The following is a 19,301-nucleotide window of genomic DNA, read 5'->3' as shown; positions in this document are numbered from 1 at the left end:
ACCCACTTCCCGTGATCCAATCGAGCTGACATTTTGCACACAGACTCGTTGTGCGTGACAATGTATTTTCGTGAAATTTTTTTTCCAAAATTTTACACTTTTTAGGAAAACATGTATTATATTTAATTACCAATTGCTTAATGGTGGCAGCCATTCATCTGACCCATAGGTGGCAGCCATCTCAAGCCAGAGGACGAGAGCACTCTAGCCGCCACGCATATAAAGGATTTATAGTGAAAAACGTTGTTTTTACGGGTTAATTTTTGTTGTTGATTAATTGTGCACCACTGCCAAGTGCATCGCCACCAAACAAGCTGTCTTCTTCATTTAACAAGGACCGCTCATCGAGCAATCCACCCTTAACAGCAGTTGACAGACACTGCTATCAGTCACACATACACACATACAAACAACAATTGGCACCACGAGCCGCACTGAATAGTTACTATTCCTCTGTCCCTTCGGCTCTAGTTAGTCACGAGATTGCGTGGGTTGGCTGCACGTTTCTTTCTTTTGACAATTATCACGATTGTGCCGGCGTGCTGGGAAACCGAGTCGATCTCCTCCCAGCATGCCGCCTCTCTACCCCGCAAGGCGACGCGCACGCCGATCCCAACACGCGCACACCACCTCCTCATTCATCCTCCTCCTCATTCCTCCTCCTCCTCATTCCTCCTCCTCCTCATTCCTCCTCCTCCTCATTCCTCCTCCTCCTCATCCCTCCTCCTCCTCATTCCTCCTCCTCCTCCTCATTCCTCCTCGCTAATGATGACGACGTCACGCTCCCAGCTCGAGTGGAACACACACACACACACCGGGCTGATTGAACACACACACACACGCCGGGTTGATTGAACACACACACCGGGATGATTGAACACACACACACACCGGGCTGATTGAACACACACACACACCGGGCTGATTGAACACACACACACACCGGGCTGATTGAACACACACACCGGGCTGATTGAACACACACACACACCGGGCTGATTGAACACACACACGCCGGGCTGATTGAACACTCACACACGCACACCGGGCTGATTGAACACACACACACACCGGGCTGATTGAACACACACACACACACACCGGGCTGATTGAACACACACACACACCGGGCTGATTGAACACACACTCACACACCGGGCTGATTGAACACACACACACATTGGGCTGATTGAACACACACACATCGGGCTGATTGAACACACACACACACACACACCGGGCTGATTGAACACACACACACACACACCGGGCTGATTGAACACACACACACACCGGGCTGATTGAACACACACTCACACACCGGGCTGAATGAACACACACACACATTGGGCTGATTGAACACACACACACACGCGCCCCGGGCTGATTGAACACACACACACACACACCGGGCTGATTGAACACACACACACACCGGGCTGATTGAACACACACACACCGGGCTGATTGAACACACACACACACACACCGGGCTGATTGAACACACACACGCCGGGCTGATTGAACACTCACACACACACACCGGGCTGATTGAACACACACACACACACCGGGCTGATTGAACACACACACGCCGGGCTGATTGAACACTCACACACGCACACCGGGCTGATTGAACACACACACACACCGGGCTGATTGAACACACACACACACACCGGGCTGATTGAACACACACACTCACACCGGGCTGATTGAACACTCACACACACCGGGGTGATTGAACACACACACACACGCGCCCCGGGTTGATTGAACAACAGCACACGGAACCTCCCACTTAGTGGCTGGACGCAAAAGGTGGGTGGAGGTGGGTGGAGGGGACGTGGGGGTGGGGGGGTGAGCGATTGGTGAGGGTGGGGGCGGACGTGCGGGCTGGAGTAGAATTTAAAAGTGAGAATCTTTGGGGCTGGGCTGGGAGGAATAACCGGATCGACGGATATATCACCGGTACGACCGGCCGGTCGCAGGCTTGTTCCATAATAGAAGACGACGTCGCGAACGGCAAACTTAAAAAAATAAGAATTGCCTTGTTTGCGTCGAAAGCAATAATCGAGGCTTCACCATCTCCGCTTGTCTGGTTAAACAAAAACAAGCAACCCATAGTTATTTGTAGGGCTGTCTCTCAAAGTGACCTTGATAGTACGTTCTGTGGATACTGTACTTATTTTGTAACTTTCTGTGGGGCTGTTGCCGAGCACCACTATCACACACGCGCGCACCGCAGACTCATTTGGCAGGCGTGGTTTGGAGGCTGCCGTGGGGTTTATTGTAGTTTGTAAGTTCATTGTTGCTTGTCCGGCGGTCGAGAAGGGAAGGCGATGGCTGGAGGTGGGAGTTTGACTGCGGGCACGGGAGCCCTCCTGCCTTTGGGAGCTGAACTGTTCAGGACGTTGTCGGGTCTGCTTATCGTCGCGGAAATGGTGAGTTTCTCACGGTTGCCTGGCTGGCATCTCACTCTGCCCGTTTTGTGTGCCGTCTCAATCGTTGTCTCTCTCGCTCTCTCTGCTCGGCGCGTGTCTCTCATTGGGGGGAGAGGGAGGGAGGCGAGAACGCGCGCACGAATCTCTAAAAGCGAAAATTTCGCTTCCACGTTACGAGGTGGCCAGGAGAATGCAGTACAGCAAGTGGGTTGGTGTTCTGTGTAGATGAGATTTAATGACAAGATGCTACCTCCCCTGTAGGTAGAGTATTCATTTGCAAAGCATGGCAATGTCCTTCCATAATCCTACTCTTAATCGGGGTTAAACGACAACTGCTAAACCGATAACCGTTTTCATGACCCAGTGAAAATTGTAGTACTGAGTGGTATACAGATCGGCACGCCTGACCACACAAACCTCGCCGCGGCCGCGTGGTGCAATTTCCCTCCGTTCTCGGTTAACAGGTAAAGTTCTAACCCAAAACCTCTGGCTAATATTGGTCGTGAAATCCGACGTGTGTGTTTTTTAATAAGAGGGTACAACCTTCAGTTATTTCTCGCTTCGCCACTGCTGTCGGAAAAGCCTCCACTGACTGGAGGGATCGATATACTGTTTGGTTCTTTCGGTAAAGTCACGTAGATAAAAAAAAATTAACCCGTAAAAACAAAGTTTTTCACTAAATCCTTTATATGCGTGGCGGCTAGAGTCCTCTCGTCCTCTGGCTTGAGATGGCTGCCACTTATGGGTCAGATGATTGCCTGCCACCATTAAGCAATTGGTAATTAAATATAATTTATTTTTTCCTAAAAAGTGTAAAATTTTGGAATTTTTTTTCACGAAAATACATTGTCACACACAACGAGTGTGTGTGCAAAATGTCAGCTCCGATTGGATCACGGGAAGTGGGTTAAAAAACGACCGAAAGATTTGCACGGTCGTAAGCAAGCAAGCAAGCGAACTTAATATAAAGGATTTAAAAATAACAGGCCCCGACGTTTCGATCGCAACAAGCAACCGTCTTCAGGTGACGGTCGCTTGTTGCGATCGAAACATCGTGATCTGTTATTTTTTCTACCTACGCGACTTTACCGAAAGAACCAAAGAGTGGATTCCTTCAGTCACGAAAGCTTCAAATCAAGATTGGAGGGATATACTTTTTTAGGGTATTTTGTCTACTCTTCCACGCCGACCAGACACATTGGAAGAGGTGAACATACCAACACTTTACCCCACTGCACTAGCAGTGGTGTGCCCACTTGTACTGCTGGGTTAGATGAACGTTCACCATTGGTTCACCTGGGATTGAACAGAGTACCTCTGGATTGCAGGCCCTCCATTGCACCACTATCACCCTTGGTTTCTCGGTTTAAAATGTTTTAAACATGTTAATGCTAAACATGTATATATGTGGCAAGCCAGTTATAGGTAATGTAAAAATAATTTTAACAACCCTAGTCTTAACTGTTAATATTTACAGGCTATGCATTTTATTTAAATGCAGAATGAGGCATACGATTACACTTCCTAATACTTTATGTAAATATAACTTCCTAAATTCTGCCGGGTACTGAACGCATTCCAAACCTGACCATAGAGTGTCGCCTTAGTGCATCTCTCCAGCGCCGTTTTTAAAATAATTACCACTCTGTGGGAAATCGACTGTGGTCATTTTACATGTAGACTGTCCCCTAACATAGGAATGTGGAATTTCCATCACGTTAATTTCCAAACGTTCATTTTGAGCATAGATGCCTAGGCGTCTTGGGTCATTAAACCGTAATTTTATTATAATTCACGTATCGAGACGATCTTGGCTGGTTGTTAGTGGTGTATATTCTAATACAACTTTTAGAGGGGGCTAGAAAGCGTAAATTTGAGTAAATATCATGTCGCTAAATTCCAGTCTATTAATACAGTACGAGGTGGAAGGGACCATAACATCAAAGCCCCCCCAAAATTACAGGCCAGAGGTAGATTGATTTCACGCCTAAGGTTGGGTCTGCCTAAAGTTATAAATATTTAACAATTACGTTTTGCTGCACACTTTACATCTACTGCAGTCTTCCTATTACCCGTGAACCAAGCGATTTGCCTCCCGCGTGAACATGCCACCTTGGACTGGTTCCTTGAGGTTTGAGTTATCTGATGGCAGAAAGAAAAAAAGGATCCAGTCACTGCCGCAACTGGATGGTCCGTGTTTTTGAAGAGATTCTAACACGTCTGTCTCCATTGTGCTATAACAGTGCATATTTGCTAGATCTCAAAAGGTAGTAAAACGACTAGCCTACATCGCAGCCTGCAATGTAAGTGACACGGAAGGTCTTTGGACAATTTTTAAGCAAATTCTAACTTGTCCCAAATGTGTTTTTTGTCAACGGTTAACTGGAACCAAGCCTTTTAAAATGCATATTGAACCATGAAACGGTTCAAATGGTTTTCGGTGCACCCATACCGCACCTGAAATCCAATCGGTAAATTTCCTTGCTCCCACGTTTATGCTGCTCCCCTTCACACTTAACCTGCACTGCCCGGCATGGTGTGAAGCATGGTCAAAATCCCAGAAAACTTTGGGAAGCAAACATCCAGTACGGCAGTGGAGTGATTAATAAGTATAACCCGTAAAAACAAAGTTTTTCACTATAAATCCTTTATATGCGTGGCGGCTAGAGTCCTCTCGTCCTCTGGCTTGAGATGGCTGCCACCTATGGGTCAGATGATTGCATAGCACCATTAAGCAATTGGTGATTAAATATAATATTTTTGTCCTAAAAAGTGTAAAATTTTGGAAATTTTTTCACGAACATTAATTGTCACGCACAACGAGCCTGTGTGGAAAATGTCAGCTCGATTGGATCACGGGAAGTGAGTTAAAAAACGACCGAAAGATTTGCACGGTCCTAAGCAAGCAAGCGAACTTAATATAAAGGATTTAAAAGGGCTCTGCATATTCAAGTGAATACATTGCAAATAATGTGCACCACTGGTTGTTACTGTGTGCCTTTTTTAATTGTTGATGTGGTGTGTTCCCGGTGACCTACAACCACACGCATGAGCCTGAGGAAGGCTGAAGGGGTGGATCTCATAGGAAGCCCAGTGTCCCCTCCAAGCACCACCTCCAACACCCATTGATTCTATATTACTCCCACACCGTAGCAATGCGGGCAACGCAGCTGGTATTTCCCAACCCCAGTCCTGCCCTTGATCATGGGTGAGATGATGCAAGCGGTACAATCGCAGACCTTTCCGCACTTTGGTACAATCATTGGTGTACACGTGTCAATTTCCTCGCCACACCTAATGTAGTTAATTGCTGGTCAAGGCAGCATAGTTTTAGGAGCATAGAAGTACAGTACAATAATGCATTTTGCTGTGCTCCCATTTTGCTATCTGTCAAGTATCCGCACAGCCCATAACAACAACCTGTTTGTCTGGTGGTCGCACATCGGAGCGCTATACAGGCTCAACCCAGATTAATCTTAGAGGTTTGCCGAGGTGGGCCGCATGCAGGGTCATTTGATGGGCAGTCATTGGTATAATTAACTGAATGGGTAGGCCCGGTTCCATTTAAATTGAACAAGCTCTCATTCCAAATTTCAAAAGCACGCTCAATACTTGCGGGTGTAATTCTTTTAAAGGCAATTTACTGTTGCTGTGTTTTGGTTACTATTATTTATTTAGAGATAGGTCAATGGTCGATGGTGGTATTTTATGAGCATTCCTCATTGTTAAAATTGGTGGACAAATTATTTACATCAAAATGACTGTCCTAATTGGTTGAATAACTACAGCATACCCAAATACAAATTCAGTTCATATTTATGACCAACATTATTTAAAGTGTCTGAACGTGCCTTGTGATTTTTTTTTTATCCGAAAGCCCTGTCCAATGAGAGAAACCGGATTGCCTTTTGTATTGGAAACAAGTACAGTAGTTAAATGACGGAAGTTATTCAACCGATACATTAACATTGGGATGATATGGGTGTTGCCATGCTTCCACAGTTGGTTTAATGCCAAACATTGGTCAGATGCACCTTCATGTCCTGTGTTCAGTCGGGTCATGTTATTTTATTTTAACCTACTTGTGGTCATTCTACTTCCAACTTGATCATTTCAATGGGTAGCCTCTTGCGCGCACAAACATCCCTCTTCTTATCATCAAGGCAATGGTATACGGCACAACTTTTTAGAAAAATAATTGGTGTCTCGTACTCTGTTTCTTTCGGTAAAGTCACGTAGGTATAAAATGCATATATAGACCTCTTATCACCCCATGCCATTTGCCGTACCGAGTTTCCATAGTTGCTAATACCAAATGCGGTGCTGGTGACAATTGCGAGCAAAGTGAGCACCCATTTAATGGCAACACTGCACACTTGTGATTAGTATTAGAGGACGCATGTATATACTGTGCACACATGTAAACATGCTTGTGTGAATAAGATATGTGCAGTACTGGATAACGTCTGTACCGTAGCAGGACGCTCATTAAATAGCTTGGCAGCTCATTGGGCCCTTCCTGTGGAAATAAATACCATCTATGAATTGGCGAGTGTACCGCTCCCTAAGATGTTTTCATTTGCACAGTGGTGTTTTGCATAAGGGACTTCGTTTTCTCCACTCGCTGGGAAATCTTTTTGAAAGCGACACCGGATATCGTGTCGAACAACGCACAGCAGGAAAACTTATCGCAGAACTGTGGCAACCACTGCAAAAAAAACTACGTGGTTGTGTGATAAACTAAATGAACAGTGTGCCCAGTGATCAACGCAGTGCTGTAGTGTGGCTGTGCGTGCGCGCCAGTTGAGAAATGCAGCCGTTGGAAGAGCGTCTAGTTGCTGGAGTCGTTCACACCTCTTCCCGTGCAAGTTGGAGCTGCTTTTTGGCATGCGACGTCGAATGCCCTTTTTGAGTGCAGAATGCAGAAAATGTGGTTTCAAAACCGCGTGGTGCTTTGGTAGTGGCAGGTCCAGTTTGCACAAGTTAACACTTGTGCTGCAAATGCATCGGTACTTGAAAGACCTTATCGGTAAATGGAAAATCCGTGGCGGTTGGTTAATGTGTGTGTCCCATGAAGAAGTGGCCAAGTTTGCTTGCGTGTTGATGTGAATGAGTTGTGTTGGCTGACAACAAAAAAAACCCACGTCCGTGATTTTGTTTGGAAACCGGACTCGGGTCACCTGGCAAGAAATAGCTCGTTCAGATATCACTCGCCACCGATGTTGGTCATAGCCGGGAATTGAACGTGATTTTTCAAAACGCAGTGGATAAGCATGGCACAACCGCTTCCCCCCCCCCACCATGCCCCTACCTATTGATCGACATTTGTGGTAGAGAGCAGAAAGGTAGAATACAGCCATGGCCCATAATCGCAGTTAATTGCAATCGATTTTTTTAATGTGCGATTGGAGGTCTTGGTGTTCGATGTGGTGATGGAGTTGTGTGCTCTGTTTGTACTGACGATAGGATGATAATTTAATTACTTTCTCCCAGCATCTTCTTGGTTCTTTCGGTAAAGTCACGTAGAAGGGAAGTAATAAAATAATAAAAATAAAACATAATAAAATAATTCTCACGACGTTTCGGCCACAACGCAAGCAGCCGTCTTCAGGTGGAGAACAGGTCTGTCACGTAGACAGTCTGAATGGCACGCTCCAGGCTTGGAGCGACTATTTATGCTGGGAAGGAGGGGCGAAGAACGTCTTGACAAAATAATTTGCATATCAAGAGGAATTTGGCATATTTATGGGAAATGCAGATATGCGATTAGTACTACTTGTGAAATGCGTAGGAGGTTTGGCGACGTGTTTTATTTTTATCATTTTATTACTTCCCTTCTACGTGACTTTACCGAAAGAACCAAGAAGATGAATCCCTGCAGTCACGAAACCTTTAAATCGAAATTTCTCCCAGCAGTTTAAATGAGAACCACCTCCTTATTTGAAGACATTGGAAGTTCGATCCAGTGGCTGCCCTTGTTCCTACTGCGAGTGTGCTAACCATTCGTGAGCTTCTTGCAACCTGCTTTCACAGGGGACGTAAAAAAAGTTCGGCTTTGTCATTCGCGACGGACGACCATCTCTTGTGCCGGCATCCTGGTTATAATTTTAGACGTTGCCCATAATTTGCAATGCTCGATTGTAATATGCACGGCAATATGTTGCTCCCTTCTGCGAAAACTTGGCAGAACCTTCCTGAAAGTCGGGCTCGGTGAGGCACTTCTGGTGTAAACAACCATAACAATAAAACAAAACTCATTATACCTAGTGTGGGCACCGAAACTGTACATGTGGTGCCAAAATAAACCTGTAAATATCACATGACTGAAACCTTGTGCTTGTGGTGCAAGCCACACCTAGCCATACAAGTTTACAGCCAAGGATTATGCAAGCAGATAGCGCTGAGATGTTTAATACAATCCATACATGTCAATCCACTGCTGGATGAATGCCTCCATTCCGTGTTGGTCACAAGGGTTATTTGACCATACTCCACCACCCTGGCCTCTGCGTGTTGAAGGGGGATGAGGCCCAATACCCGTTGAGGTGACACTTGTCCAATAATGGTTAACTGTTAACACTCAAACCTCGGGTGTCTTGGTTCATAGCGGAGTGTGCTAACCAATGGACTTCCTCTTCTACCCCAATCAATCCAAATGTTTCCTTCGACGTTCTCTATCCAAGAGTTATTGGTCTCTTGCACAACACAGTATTTACTCTGCAAGGAATTTTTTTAGTGCGGTTATTATCTGTCACTTGTCTTTGCCCTTTGGCCATGTGAAACGATGTGTCCACGTTGCATTCAGTGTGTGGTTTCGTGCCGTGTGTTCAACAGTGGACTTGCATTTATATTTGGGTGGAATGGTGACCAAGTTGTTTTCGCACAGCATTATGAACCCTAACACTCTGACTTCAATTCCTGGCCTTTGATAACACAAGTAGCGAAGGTGATAGTTGGAATCGTTCCTGCACTCCCCTATCTTTGTCAACCTGCATTTACTAGGGTGGTGAAGCATGATAACAAAAAACACCCCTATGACCTTCATTCATTGGTTGATTGAAAAATATCAGGAATTTACTCGTTACTAAACATTTTCCAGGAATTCTGCCATGGTGTTAATGGTTATTACACTGGACTTGTAATCTAGAGGTCACCAATTTGATCTCCCAGCACACTGGTTTGAAATTGGTCCACGTTTCTTAAACTGCCCTGTCTCCAAGTAGTAATAAATGGGTTCATCACAGTTGACTCATCGGCAGACCAAATCCAGTGGAATAGATGTAACTACCACCACCTCCAAGATTTTTGGCCAGCACACAATAGGCCAAATGCGCCCCCTAAAACAGATCAACAACTCGATTTAATGGGAGGCCTTTCTACTTTTACTAAAAAATAAAAAAATCCTACACAGCGCATGCCTTTTTTTAAATGAATGGTTCCTGAGGAGTAGCTCTTGAGTATGGTGGTGTGCCATGCACGGCCCTATCCAGCCTCGTTGATCAAACAAGATCTGTTGCTTTCCAGGAGATTTTGATCATGACTCGTTTCTTTTCACAAGTGGCAGTGTAACTATAGTCATGTCCGTAGGATATAAGAATAGGTTTTCCCCTTTTTTTTCTGGCAACAAAACAGGTTAACATGTTAAAATGCCAAACTAAAACCTTTTTGCAAGGGATCGTGTCTGCATTAACCATAATACGTGTGGTGAAAATACCATAGGATGTTAACTACAACATTGAGACTGCATCCTTCTATTGCACTGTAATAAGATCAGTCGCAAAAGCTACAGTCATGGTGGTCCAATGCCCTTCAGTCCCTTCTCCATGATTTGAGACCTGATGCATTGTTTGGATTTGAGAACTTAATTCCTTGCAACTTAAGGATAGCCGTGTAGATTGTGCAAATCATCTACTTGTACAAATGAAAGATGGCCCTTGGCTTGTGGTGTTCTAAAAGTTATTCCTCTATCATAAAGAGATGCGTGTCTTCTCAAATGCCACCCATGACATTTTTTTCTTCTGAAATCCAAATAATAATAATAATGCACTTTGTTTGGAATGGCTTGCCGAGCCACGAGACTATTTCAGTTTTAAAAATGTTGTGGCTTGGCTCTCCAACACACCGGTGTGCTGTACTAGTGACGAATGGGTATGTTCTGTTTACGTGACAACCCTTACTATTTGGCTGTGTCGGGTGGTGGCGGGTTTTAACGACGCATTTACGTGATCTAACCCAAAAAACCTATGGATGATATTGGTCGCGAAAGGCCTACGTGTTAAACTCTTTCAGAGTCCTACATTGGGATATTTGGTCAATTCCTTGGAGGTAAATGGCACAGACACCGAGGTGACTGGAGAAACCCCACGCGTATTGGGGGAAGTAGCCTCAAAAGCGTCTCTCTTTAAATTTGCATTCCATTGCTGTACCGTTATGTGGCCAGTGTGCAGCTCAAGGCTACAATACTCTCTCTATTGCTGTTTTTTTCCAGACTGGCTTCTTATTCAAATACTATCCAGGCTTAAACCTGCTCCTGTTCTGAAATCGATCACACGCACGATAGTCCTAGGAAGTGATGCATGTGTCCATTTTGTCAAAATCCAATGTCCACTTTTGCAGCATTTTAGGAGTGGCCATGGGCAGAGAGCGGGTGTGGCTGGGGATTTTATCTCGTGATGAAATTTGCCTTGCGTTGTGACCCTTGAGAAAAATGCGATTTGTTTTTTTAAGTAACTCACGGTGATTTTATTTCGCAATTATTACTAGCTTGTCTTGACTGGACATCCGAGTCATCTGTACTGTTAATGTCATTTCCATCATAAGCCATAATAAATTAACTGTTGGATGAAGTGATGGATTGACAATGGGGCTGCAAGTCATTGTTGGACTATCACGTGTGGCCTGGGACTCCTGTAATTCTAAGTGGAGTGAGCTATCAATCCTGTTTCCATATAAAGTTATTAGCCTGATATTTTTCCATTCTATTACATCTACTTTTATAGTATTTTACGAAACAGCCATACTCCTAAAAAGTAATTCTGATGACCACTTAGTTTGAAATGTAGTTTTTTTGTTCTGTAACGGTGTCGATTTTGTTCGCAGGTCTTTGGCGGTCTCGTGTGGATTCTGGTGGCCTCCACAAACCTAAAGGGCACCGATCTGAGCCAGGGATGGGTCATGTTCGTCTCCGTTACATTCTTTGTCTTCACCATTGTCCAGTTTGTGCTCTACATAATCTCCATGCCCAGCCAGACAGCAGGATGGGTCTCTCTGGTACGTTTCGTATGCCTGAAGGCACACAACACCCGCGCAGTCACGAAGGCATACAGCTCCTGATTTTCTGGCCTTATCAGACCTCTGAATCTCACTCAAGGTTGGGGGGGGGTTAATCTTGTTCGTCATTAATTGCTCCAGGTCGTCTAGCTCTGCGTGGGCACTGCTGTGCTTCCGTAGTTGTAAAACAGCCTGGTGCCTCCCTGAGCTGCACTGGGCTGACTTTCCCACAACCCTGGTGCGTGCGGCTTTGTATCGTAGCAGAGAGGCCTAAGAGGCCACATTTACACAATGTTTGAGCTAAGGAACATAATCTAAACCCACTTAAGTGGGGTGAAAATAGCCCAACAGTTGGGCCACTGGCATTTGATTTTCCACCTGTTTGTGGTTTGTAGTCTATATTGCTTAATTGTATCACCTGGGATTTATAGTTTTTGCTAATGATAGACAATTGCTATATTTGTGAAATAAAATAAATTTTGGTTCAGGGAGATTTAACACACAGCACTATTTGGCATATTTTTATTTAACGTGTTTGCTTTAGTGCAATAGTTGACTCGCCACTACTCTGGATGTCCAAATAATGGTGACGGATATTGTTTTTGAAGCCTGCGGTTGTTCATGCATTGACATAACCGTGAGTGGAGTGGTCGGCGCACATACGGCGACCTGAGTTTTATTCTCTATGGCCAATATCTGAACTGCTCCTAGGTCTTTAATGACTTTGAATGGACCTTCGAAGACAGACCTGGTGTGGAAACTTCACACCAGGTTGTCGTTCTGGCCATACCACCCCCCGTGTGCACTGTGCCAGCCTTCTTAGGTGCTTGCTAATAGCACCTGCCTGAACTGCCTGCAAAACCTAGACTGGAAGTCTTTGTCTTTGTGTATTTTGACATAAAATTTGTAACAATCTCTGGCTGTGTAACCATAAAATGTGCTGTTGTGTGTACGTATGTGTTTTTTGACCATCAGCATGCCTGGTTCAACTTGGCAGCGTTCATCCTGTACCTGAGCGCCGCTGTGCTACAGGCCAATGTCACTGCATGCACCCAGCAGCAGTGCTGGCTGATGTACTCTGGGCAGTCGCCGTCCACTGCTGCCACCGCCACCATGGCACCCAGCACAGTGTCCACGGTGAACCAGAACATGTCCACGGTGACCCAGACTGCGACCCCTTTTCCGAACTCCTCGGTCACGGCCTCCTTTGTGCCCACGTCGCGTTTGACGCCTGTCACCTCGTCTTCCCCCGGCAGCCCCACAGCAAACCACACTTCTTCGTCGACCCTCACAACGAGCGTGTCGAGCAGCATCTCGACAACTACAGTTTTGACCTTTCCGAGAACTCCGTCTACTGGCAATCGCACGCGCCGTGAAGTTCCCGAGCCAAGCTACTTGGGGTATCCACATGCCCAGCTGATCCGGCTGCTGATAAGATCGGTGCGGGAGCGGAGCGTGCGTGCCAATGAGTCCTCTACGATGGCAATGCCGACGACGAACACGAGCTCCGTCGTGACCACCAAGAGTCCCACCGACAACGACACGTACCGCATAAACGTGGCGGCGACGGTAATGAGCATGCATAGTAACAGTAGATTAACAATAACGCGAGTTTGCAGCCTCTCTGGATCTACTGCTGGGTGAAGACCTCTCTACCATATCAGTTATGGGTGATGTTTCACCCGTACTTCACACCGTGCTTGGTGTGAGTATGGTGAAAGTAGTAAATTGGTTTATAATTTGATTGTGCTTGTCTTATCCAGAATAAGTTCCAGGAGTCTCGGTACCACTTTTTTAAGAAGTAAGGTCCTGCCAATGTTTCTTTGTAATCCCCAATGAAATAGTTTGTGCGTAATTTTTCAACATTGTGATGTTTGGCCAAAACCAGTTGCATTATATCTTGAGCGGAAACTGGAAACGCCGGAGGAAACCCATGCAGAACATGGAGATAAATGCAAGTCTCTACACACAAGCACCAGAGTTGGTAATTGGAACCCAGAACGTTCTTGCTGTGAGGCAAAAGTGTTCCGACTGCGCCACCCTGCGGCCAGTTGAAATAATTCGCCACTCAACCGTGGCCAGGACATTTGAACACATTTCCAACACGCTGGTCAATGGGAGTTTGGTGCAGAGGGCTGGCCCAGGATCTGTTCCAATATCCATCCACTCGGCTATGGCCTGGATTCGAACTTGGGTTGCTGGGTTCGTAATGCAGTGGGCTAACCACTGCGACACCCACTCCACCTAAAAACAAACACCGTACAGTAGAGTAACTGCTTTTGACGTTCACATTGCTCACTGCTCGGCACCTGCTCATTACAACACTGTATAATGTTTCTTTACAACTGCATTATACTCTAGAGCTGCAACATTCGTATAGACGGGCACCACGGTAATAATGTCAACTATTTTAGCCTTGTATACAGGTGATTTGCGGGTTTGGTCCCGACCCTGACGCCTGTATATTTAAAGTTTGCATGTTCTTCCTGGATTTTTCTCAGGGTCCTCCGGTTTTCCCCTCCACATTGAGAAGCATGCGTTTGAGAGTATTTGGTTGCGATACATTTCCACAAACTGCCACTTTGAGCTACCATTTGTGGCCAGGTTGCTTTTAAAACAGAGCTACGTAGCTCGATAGGCCTTGTTAAATGAAAGTTGTTTTTAAGTTTAGATTTTAAGTAAACTGACTTAATCAGTTATAGCCAGGGTTTCATTTCAGCTAGGCCGTCCCAGGTTGGCGACATAAAAAATGCTCTTCACTTGGCACGCCACATCTGGTATGCCCCTCTCTGGCTGTGGATACCAAGTCATGTGCCTACTCCAGTCTACCTGTGGCCTTGGACAAATATTTGAAATAAAATCCTGGTTATCGTCTAGATTTACTGAACTAAAAATGGCCATACAACGTGGTTTTTATTTGCATAACTAAACCTCTGGCCCAGAGTATCCCAATGGTGCTGAATCCAACAGAGGTGGACTGGGATTGAAGATGACGTCCCTCATTACCGTGGCACACTCTGCGTTTCAAGCATTTTGCAATCCCACTGCCCTGTCTGCTATTTTAAAACGGCCAGAGTTTTTAATTGATTACCTTTTTATTTTTCGACATTCAATTAATCGACAATTGATACATTCAAAACGCATTGTGTACTGTCGTGTCAATTCGCCTGGCCAGGTGTCGCTGTAAACACATTAAAGGCATACTCTTTTGTTTCTTTCGGTAAAGTCTCGTAGGTAGAAATATAATAGATTACGACGTTTCAATCGAACCGATCGAAAACGTGAGTGGATTCCTGCAGTCACAAAAGCTTCAAATCAAGACATTAAATGCAGCCAAAAGCTGAATTTAATTGGTCCTTATGCAGCAATGGGGAATAGGGCAAACTATGTGGGCAGCACACAAGGCAACCAAGGTTGAAACTTAATTATAACCCTGCCCGTGACCAAGCACGTCAAAGGGGAATGTACGGGACCTCATTCCTCCACCTGCATAACATCGCCGACATCCACCATTATTCCAGTGACAAGGCAAAGATGGGCCAACGTTGACACGTGGGTGGGACCCATTAGACTGACATTGGGTCAACGTTCCATGGTTTACTGGGTTGTTGCCCCATCTGTACCTTCATCAATGATCACATTAGCAACTACGGATATCCCTCGATTTATGACCATTCTGTTTATGAAATGTCCCTTAAACGTATTGAACAAATTATTATGGACACTTTTCGATAAATAAAAATGGTTTCCGCGTGAACGACATTTCACACGGCACTCGCCATGAGATCGTCAAGCAAGAAGCACCTGGGAGGGTTTGTCATCCATCCGCGAAAGCGTCCCGTGTCCCTTCAGTGCCACCAGTAACGCCTGCACATCACCTTTCTGATCATTCCCACATGCGCAGATCTTTAGGGGTTCCCGGAAAAGGTAAAACGAACATTATTTAGCATTCAATCGTTTTAATCTTTGTTCTTTTGCATTATGAAAAGTGCTAGGTGTGGTTTTTTTTTAGGTTTGGCGTGGAGTTGCATTTACTCCCTTTTGAACCGCAACTACTTTTTATGACGCTGCATTTTAAATGTAGTACATGATTGTTCCGACTTTGCGAAACGGATCTCGGAAACTGAACCCGTTCGTAAGTCTGTGGACTGCCCGTATTGCCGAGGGCGAGGATGTTTGTGACCGCCTCTAGGGGGAACTCTGCACCCAGATTCTATAAGCAAAAGTCTTTGACGGCTATGGGTGACGCGTTCAATGGCAGGGGCGTGACCACCTTTTTAAAAACCCCAGAGGCCACCATGCATCGATGCAGCTGTTGGCTTCCCTGTCCAGAGCGCACGTGGAGATTTTCACGCAACTCGAGTGTCATTTTAACAAAGCCGGCATATCGATTCATCTTTGACGAGGAATTCATCTTGAGCATTCTTTGATTTGCAAGACCCCCCTTTGTTCCACTAGTTTACAGCAGGTGCGTGTTTATGACGAGTTGGATATCTTTATTGACACGGCAACTAAGTTTTGGGTGCGGCTTCTCCGTCTTATCTAGAGAATGGTAATTTCCTCCAATGTGAATTATTTCTGCTGTAAACATTATTTATTTTAAAAAATACATTGAAACCTTGACTTAAAGCTTTCGTGACTGCAGGAATTCATACTCTTTGGGTCTTTACCGAAAGACCCAAAGAGTAATACATTGAAAGTGCTCTACAAACGTTAACTTTGGACATTTCCACGACCTCGGACATGCGAGAGGCATATTAATTAGGAAGAAATTCGTACACCTCTCCTAGATGAAGGCGAAATGCTCAAAATACTGCCAGACGTACTCTGAAGAACGTTTCATCTACTGTGATGTTGTATTTGGTATCAAGTTCAATTCCCAGATACGACTGACCGCTGACAAATTCTAATATAGTCGAGTCCTACCCTCTTCTCTAAATCTGCACTGACCAGCTAGGTAAAGTAGTCTTAACACCCACCCCACCCTCCCATGACTAACACAGCATGGAGAGGCCTTCATCCATTGGTGAACTTGTAATGATCTGGAATATTTATTTTAAAATATACTGTGCTTGCATTCAATAGACCTCCCCCCCCCCCCCCCCCATATGTGCTTTTATATAATTCTGAAAATGACATGTTTCCTACTTTGTGGACCTCCCTGGCACTCGTTGGCATGTCAATAACCGATCCACTGTTTCTCTTTCCAGGTCTTCAGTTACCTCACAACCTTTTGCTACGCGATAAATGCCTACGTTGGAATGGGCATGTGGAAGGACCACTAGCGAATAAGAATTTTCTCCGAAGTCGTGCTGAAGAATGAAAAACAAGCCGCCTTTTGTCATTGTTGTTTAAAACATTCATTTGGTTTCTTGGCAACATGGTAGTGTTACCAGTTGTTACAAGCAAGGGCCCATCACAGTAACTTTTGCAATGTGCAGCATAGCAACATTCGTAGACGACACTCCTACCATGTTACCTTGCCATTTTAAGCAGTTATGACAACTGAAAGAGGCAGCTAGGGAGCTTAACAACAGGAACATTCTCGACTGAGGTAGATCCTATAGGTCCAACAGATGGACTTCTGCGGTACAGTTTGTTTTTATTTTTACAAGACCAGTAATATTAATAATAATATATAGTTATTTATCTTGGAAAACATGAACGCCCTATTCTCCAGATTTATAACAATCAACTTTTTTTTCCCCCACCCTGTATATTAAAGGAAAAGTTGGGTGTGTGTGACGACATTTGTGCTCTGAATAAAATTATAAGTTTTGGATACATCTTTATGTGTAGGGTCTAATCTGCAGAATATGGTGATTATTAAGACGTTTGAAAGGAATTATTTTACTTAATGTTTGGACGTTACAAAGCAAGCTGAGAGCTGATTTTATGGTCCAAATTGTAATTCCCAGTAATTTCAAACTAAGAATTGTTCCACGATGTTTGGGGTGGATAATCTGTTAACTAATATCGGTATACATAACATTGCAAAGTAATGCACAGAGCAGATACTATTAATTGACAAATATTGTTTTAAAAGTAAACGGAGTTGCGCACGAGTGAAATACATTCGTAATGTTGCTGCTTCCAGACGTCAATCTGTCCTGGAGCCCTTAATCCCTTTTTGTAGTCAATTGTGTAGAATACTTTGTCATGTATCTCTGCAGGCATCTCTTGCTTCCAAAACAATTTGGCCGACCTTTTTGCCTAAACCTTTATCTTGCACGCAGGATTAGTTGCAGCATTACCACACCCTCATTAGTAAACGCATTACATTCCACAAAAACTTTTTTTAAAATAAGTTTGTACAAGGCAGAACATGTGGTTTACCTGGTGCTTTGTGAAATCCTTTTTCAATTCGTTAGCAGTGAGTTTCAGTTGTCTCCCAAGAAGCTTCAAATCATTGTTAGGTGTCAAATGACATTAAACGCATCTGTTCTTCAATGCTATACAAATTTGGGTGCTATACCGAACTTTGTGCGGGGGTGCCTTTGTCTATATTTTAAATATGTTTTTCCTGCCGTCTGTACCGTTTTTCATGATTTTTTTTTCAAATAATAAATGGTTTGATACAGCTTCTCCCTTAACATGTGCTGTTTTTTGAGTAACGTAGCTCCTTTGTCACACTGACCACTAGAGTTTGGGCATCTCTTCCGGCATTCCATTACCTAGTTGTAATGTGTCTTATCTTCTGGAACTTGAATTGACGAAATGGATGCACGTAAAAAGATCTAAGCAATAAAATCTGCTGCATTCTTCAACATTGCTTTTATGCCCTTAATTAGAGTAGGTGCAGAGGTGCTGCTGTCCAAAAGCAGACGACTATTTCCGGGGCTCTTGTTTCCAATCTCCTCTTCGTGAAATGTCGACATGAGACTGTAGTGAGACAACAGAATACATGAACTGTCTTTATCTTAATTTGCTCCCATTTTTAGAATTTTAACCTGTTGCTGAAATTTACATTTCATTTAAATATGGGGTCCCTTGAGCCATTTTGGGGCCGTAAGCGGTTTGTCTTTTTGTCTTTTGAAATTATTTTGCACCCTACATAGCCAACCGTGCCAACACTCCCAGATGAATGGGCCTCGTGTCATCTCTGCGCTTATGACATCACCCGCATACTTATTGGAGTTATTTTTCCGGGTGTAGTCCCGCACTGGCTTCCTCTGCTGTCTGCAGTGATCGGTTTATATTAAGTATACTGCATGTTTTTAAATCCGGCAACCGACAGATTATCTTCACCCAGAACAGTTGCGTGGTGTTCACTTGATGGGTCCTCTGCTCCTTGCTACCCGGTTGCTTAACTAAAAATAAATTGCACCTTTTGGCTGTTATTTTTAGTTGTGGCAAATGTCTCCCTTTTATTGCTCGCGCAAATTTCTTCGGTTCCCAGAATTGCTCTCGTTTCCTCTGCCACGCTTCTCGCATCGTATGAAAGCGAACTCCAGTCTTACGGGTCGTCGCCTACTTTTCTTCTTTCGTCACGGACTCCCGACGGCTGAGATACTGTTGTCCTTTTTGCATGGTGGTGTTCATATCGTGTTTTCACAGGCTTTTCTTTCTTTTTAAACCGCATCGCTC

At 44.5% G+C, this 19,301-nt stretch overlaps 1 protein-coding gene across 1 annotated transcript; it reads left to right on the top strand.

Moving 5' to 3' along the window:
* The first annotated feature begins 1,902 nt into the window (after positions 1-1,902).
* On the top strand, positions 1,903-18,297 carry LOC144932218 (uncharacterized). Its single transcript, XM_078856168.1, has 5 exons — positions 1,903-1,971; positions 2,335-2,444; positions 11,544-11,714; positions 12,690-13,283; positions 16,925-18,297. Exons 2-5 carry the CDS (start codon positions 2,343-2,345, stop codon positions 16,997-16,999), a joined length of 942 nt encoding a protein of 313 aa, XP_078712294.1. The 5' UTR covers positions 1,903-1,971; positions 2,335-2,342; the 3' UTR covers positions 17,000-18,297.
* Positions 18,298-19,301: the final 1,004 nt, after the last annotated feature.

Source organism: Lampetra fluviatilis, chromosome 5 (assembly GCF_964198595.1).
Source record: "Lampetra fluviatilis chromosome 5, kcLamFluv1.1, whole genome shotgun sequence".
NCBI lineage: Eukaryota > Metazoa > Chordata > Hyperoartia > Petromyzontiformes > Petromyzontidae > Lampetra > Lampetra fluviatilis.
This window is presented reverse-complemented; position numbering and strand designations above follow the sequence as displayed.

Excerpts from the sequence above, each read along its gene's own strand:
- LOC144932218 (XM_078856168.1), top strand. The coding sequence starts at position 2,343 with ATGGCTGGAGGTGGGAGTTTGACTGCGGGCACGGGAGCCCTCCTGCCT. Across the intron at positions 2,445-11,543 it reads TGCTTATCGTCGCGGAAATG|GTCTTTGGCGGTCTCGTGTG; the intron begins GTGAGTTTCTCA and ends TTTTGTTCGCAG. Across the intron at positions 11,715-12,689 it reads CAGCAGGATGGGTCTCTCTG|CATGCCTGGTTCAACTTGGC; the intron begins GTACGTTTCGTA and ends TTTGACCATCAG.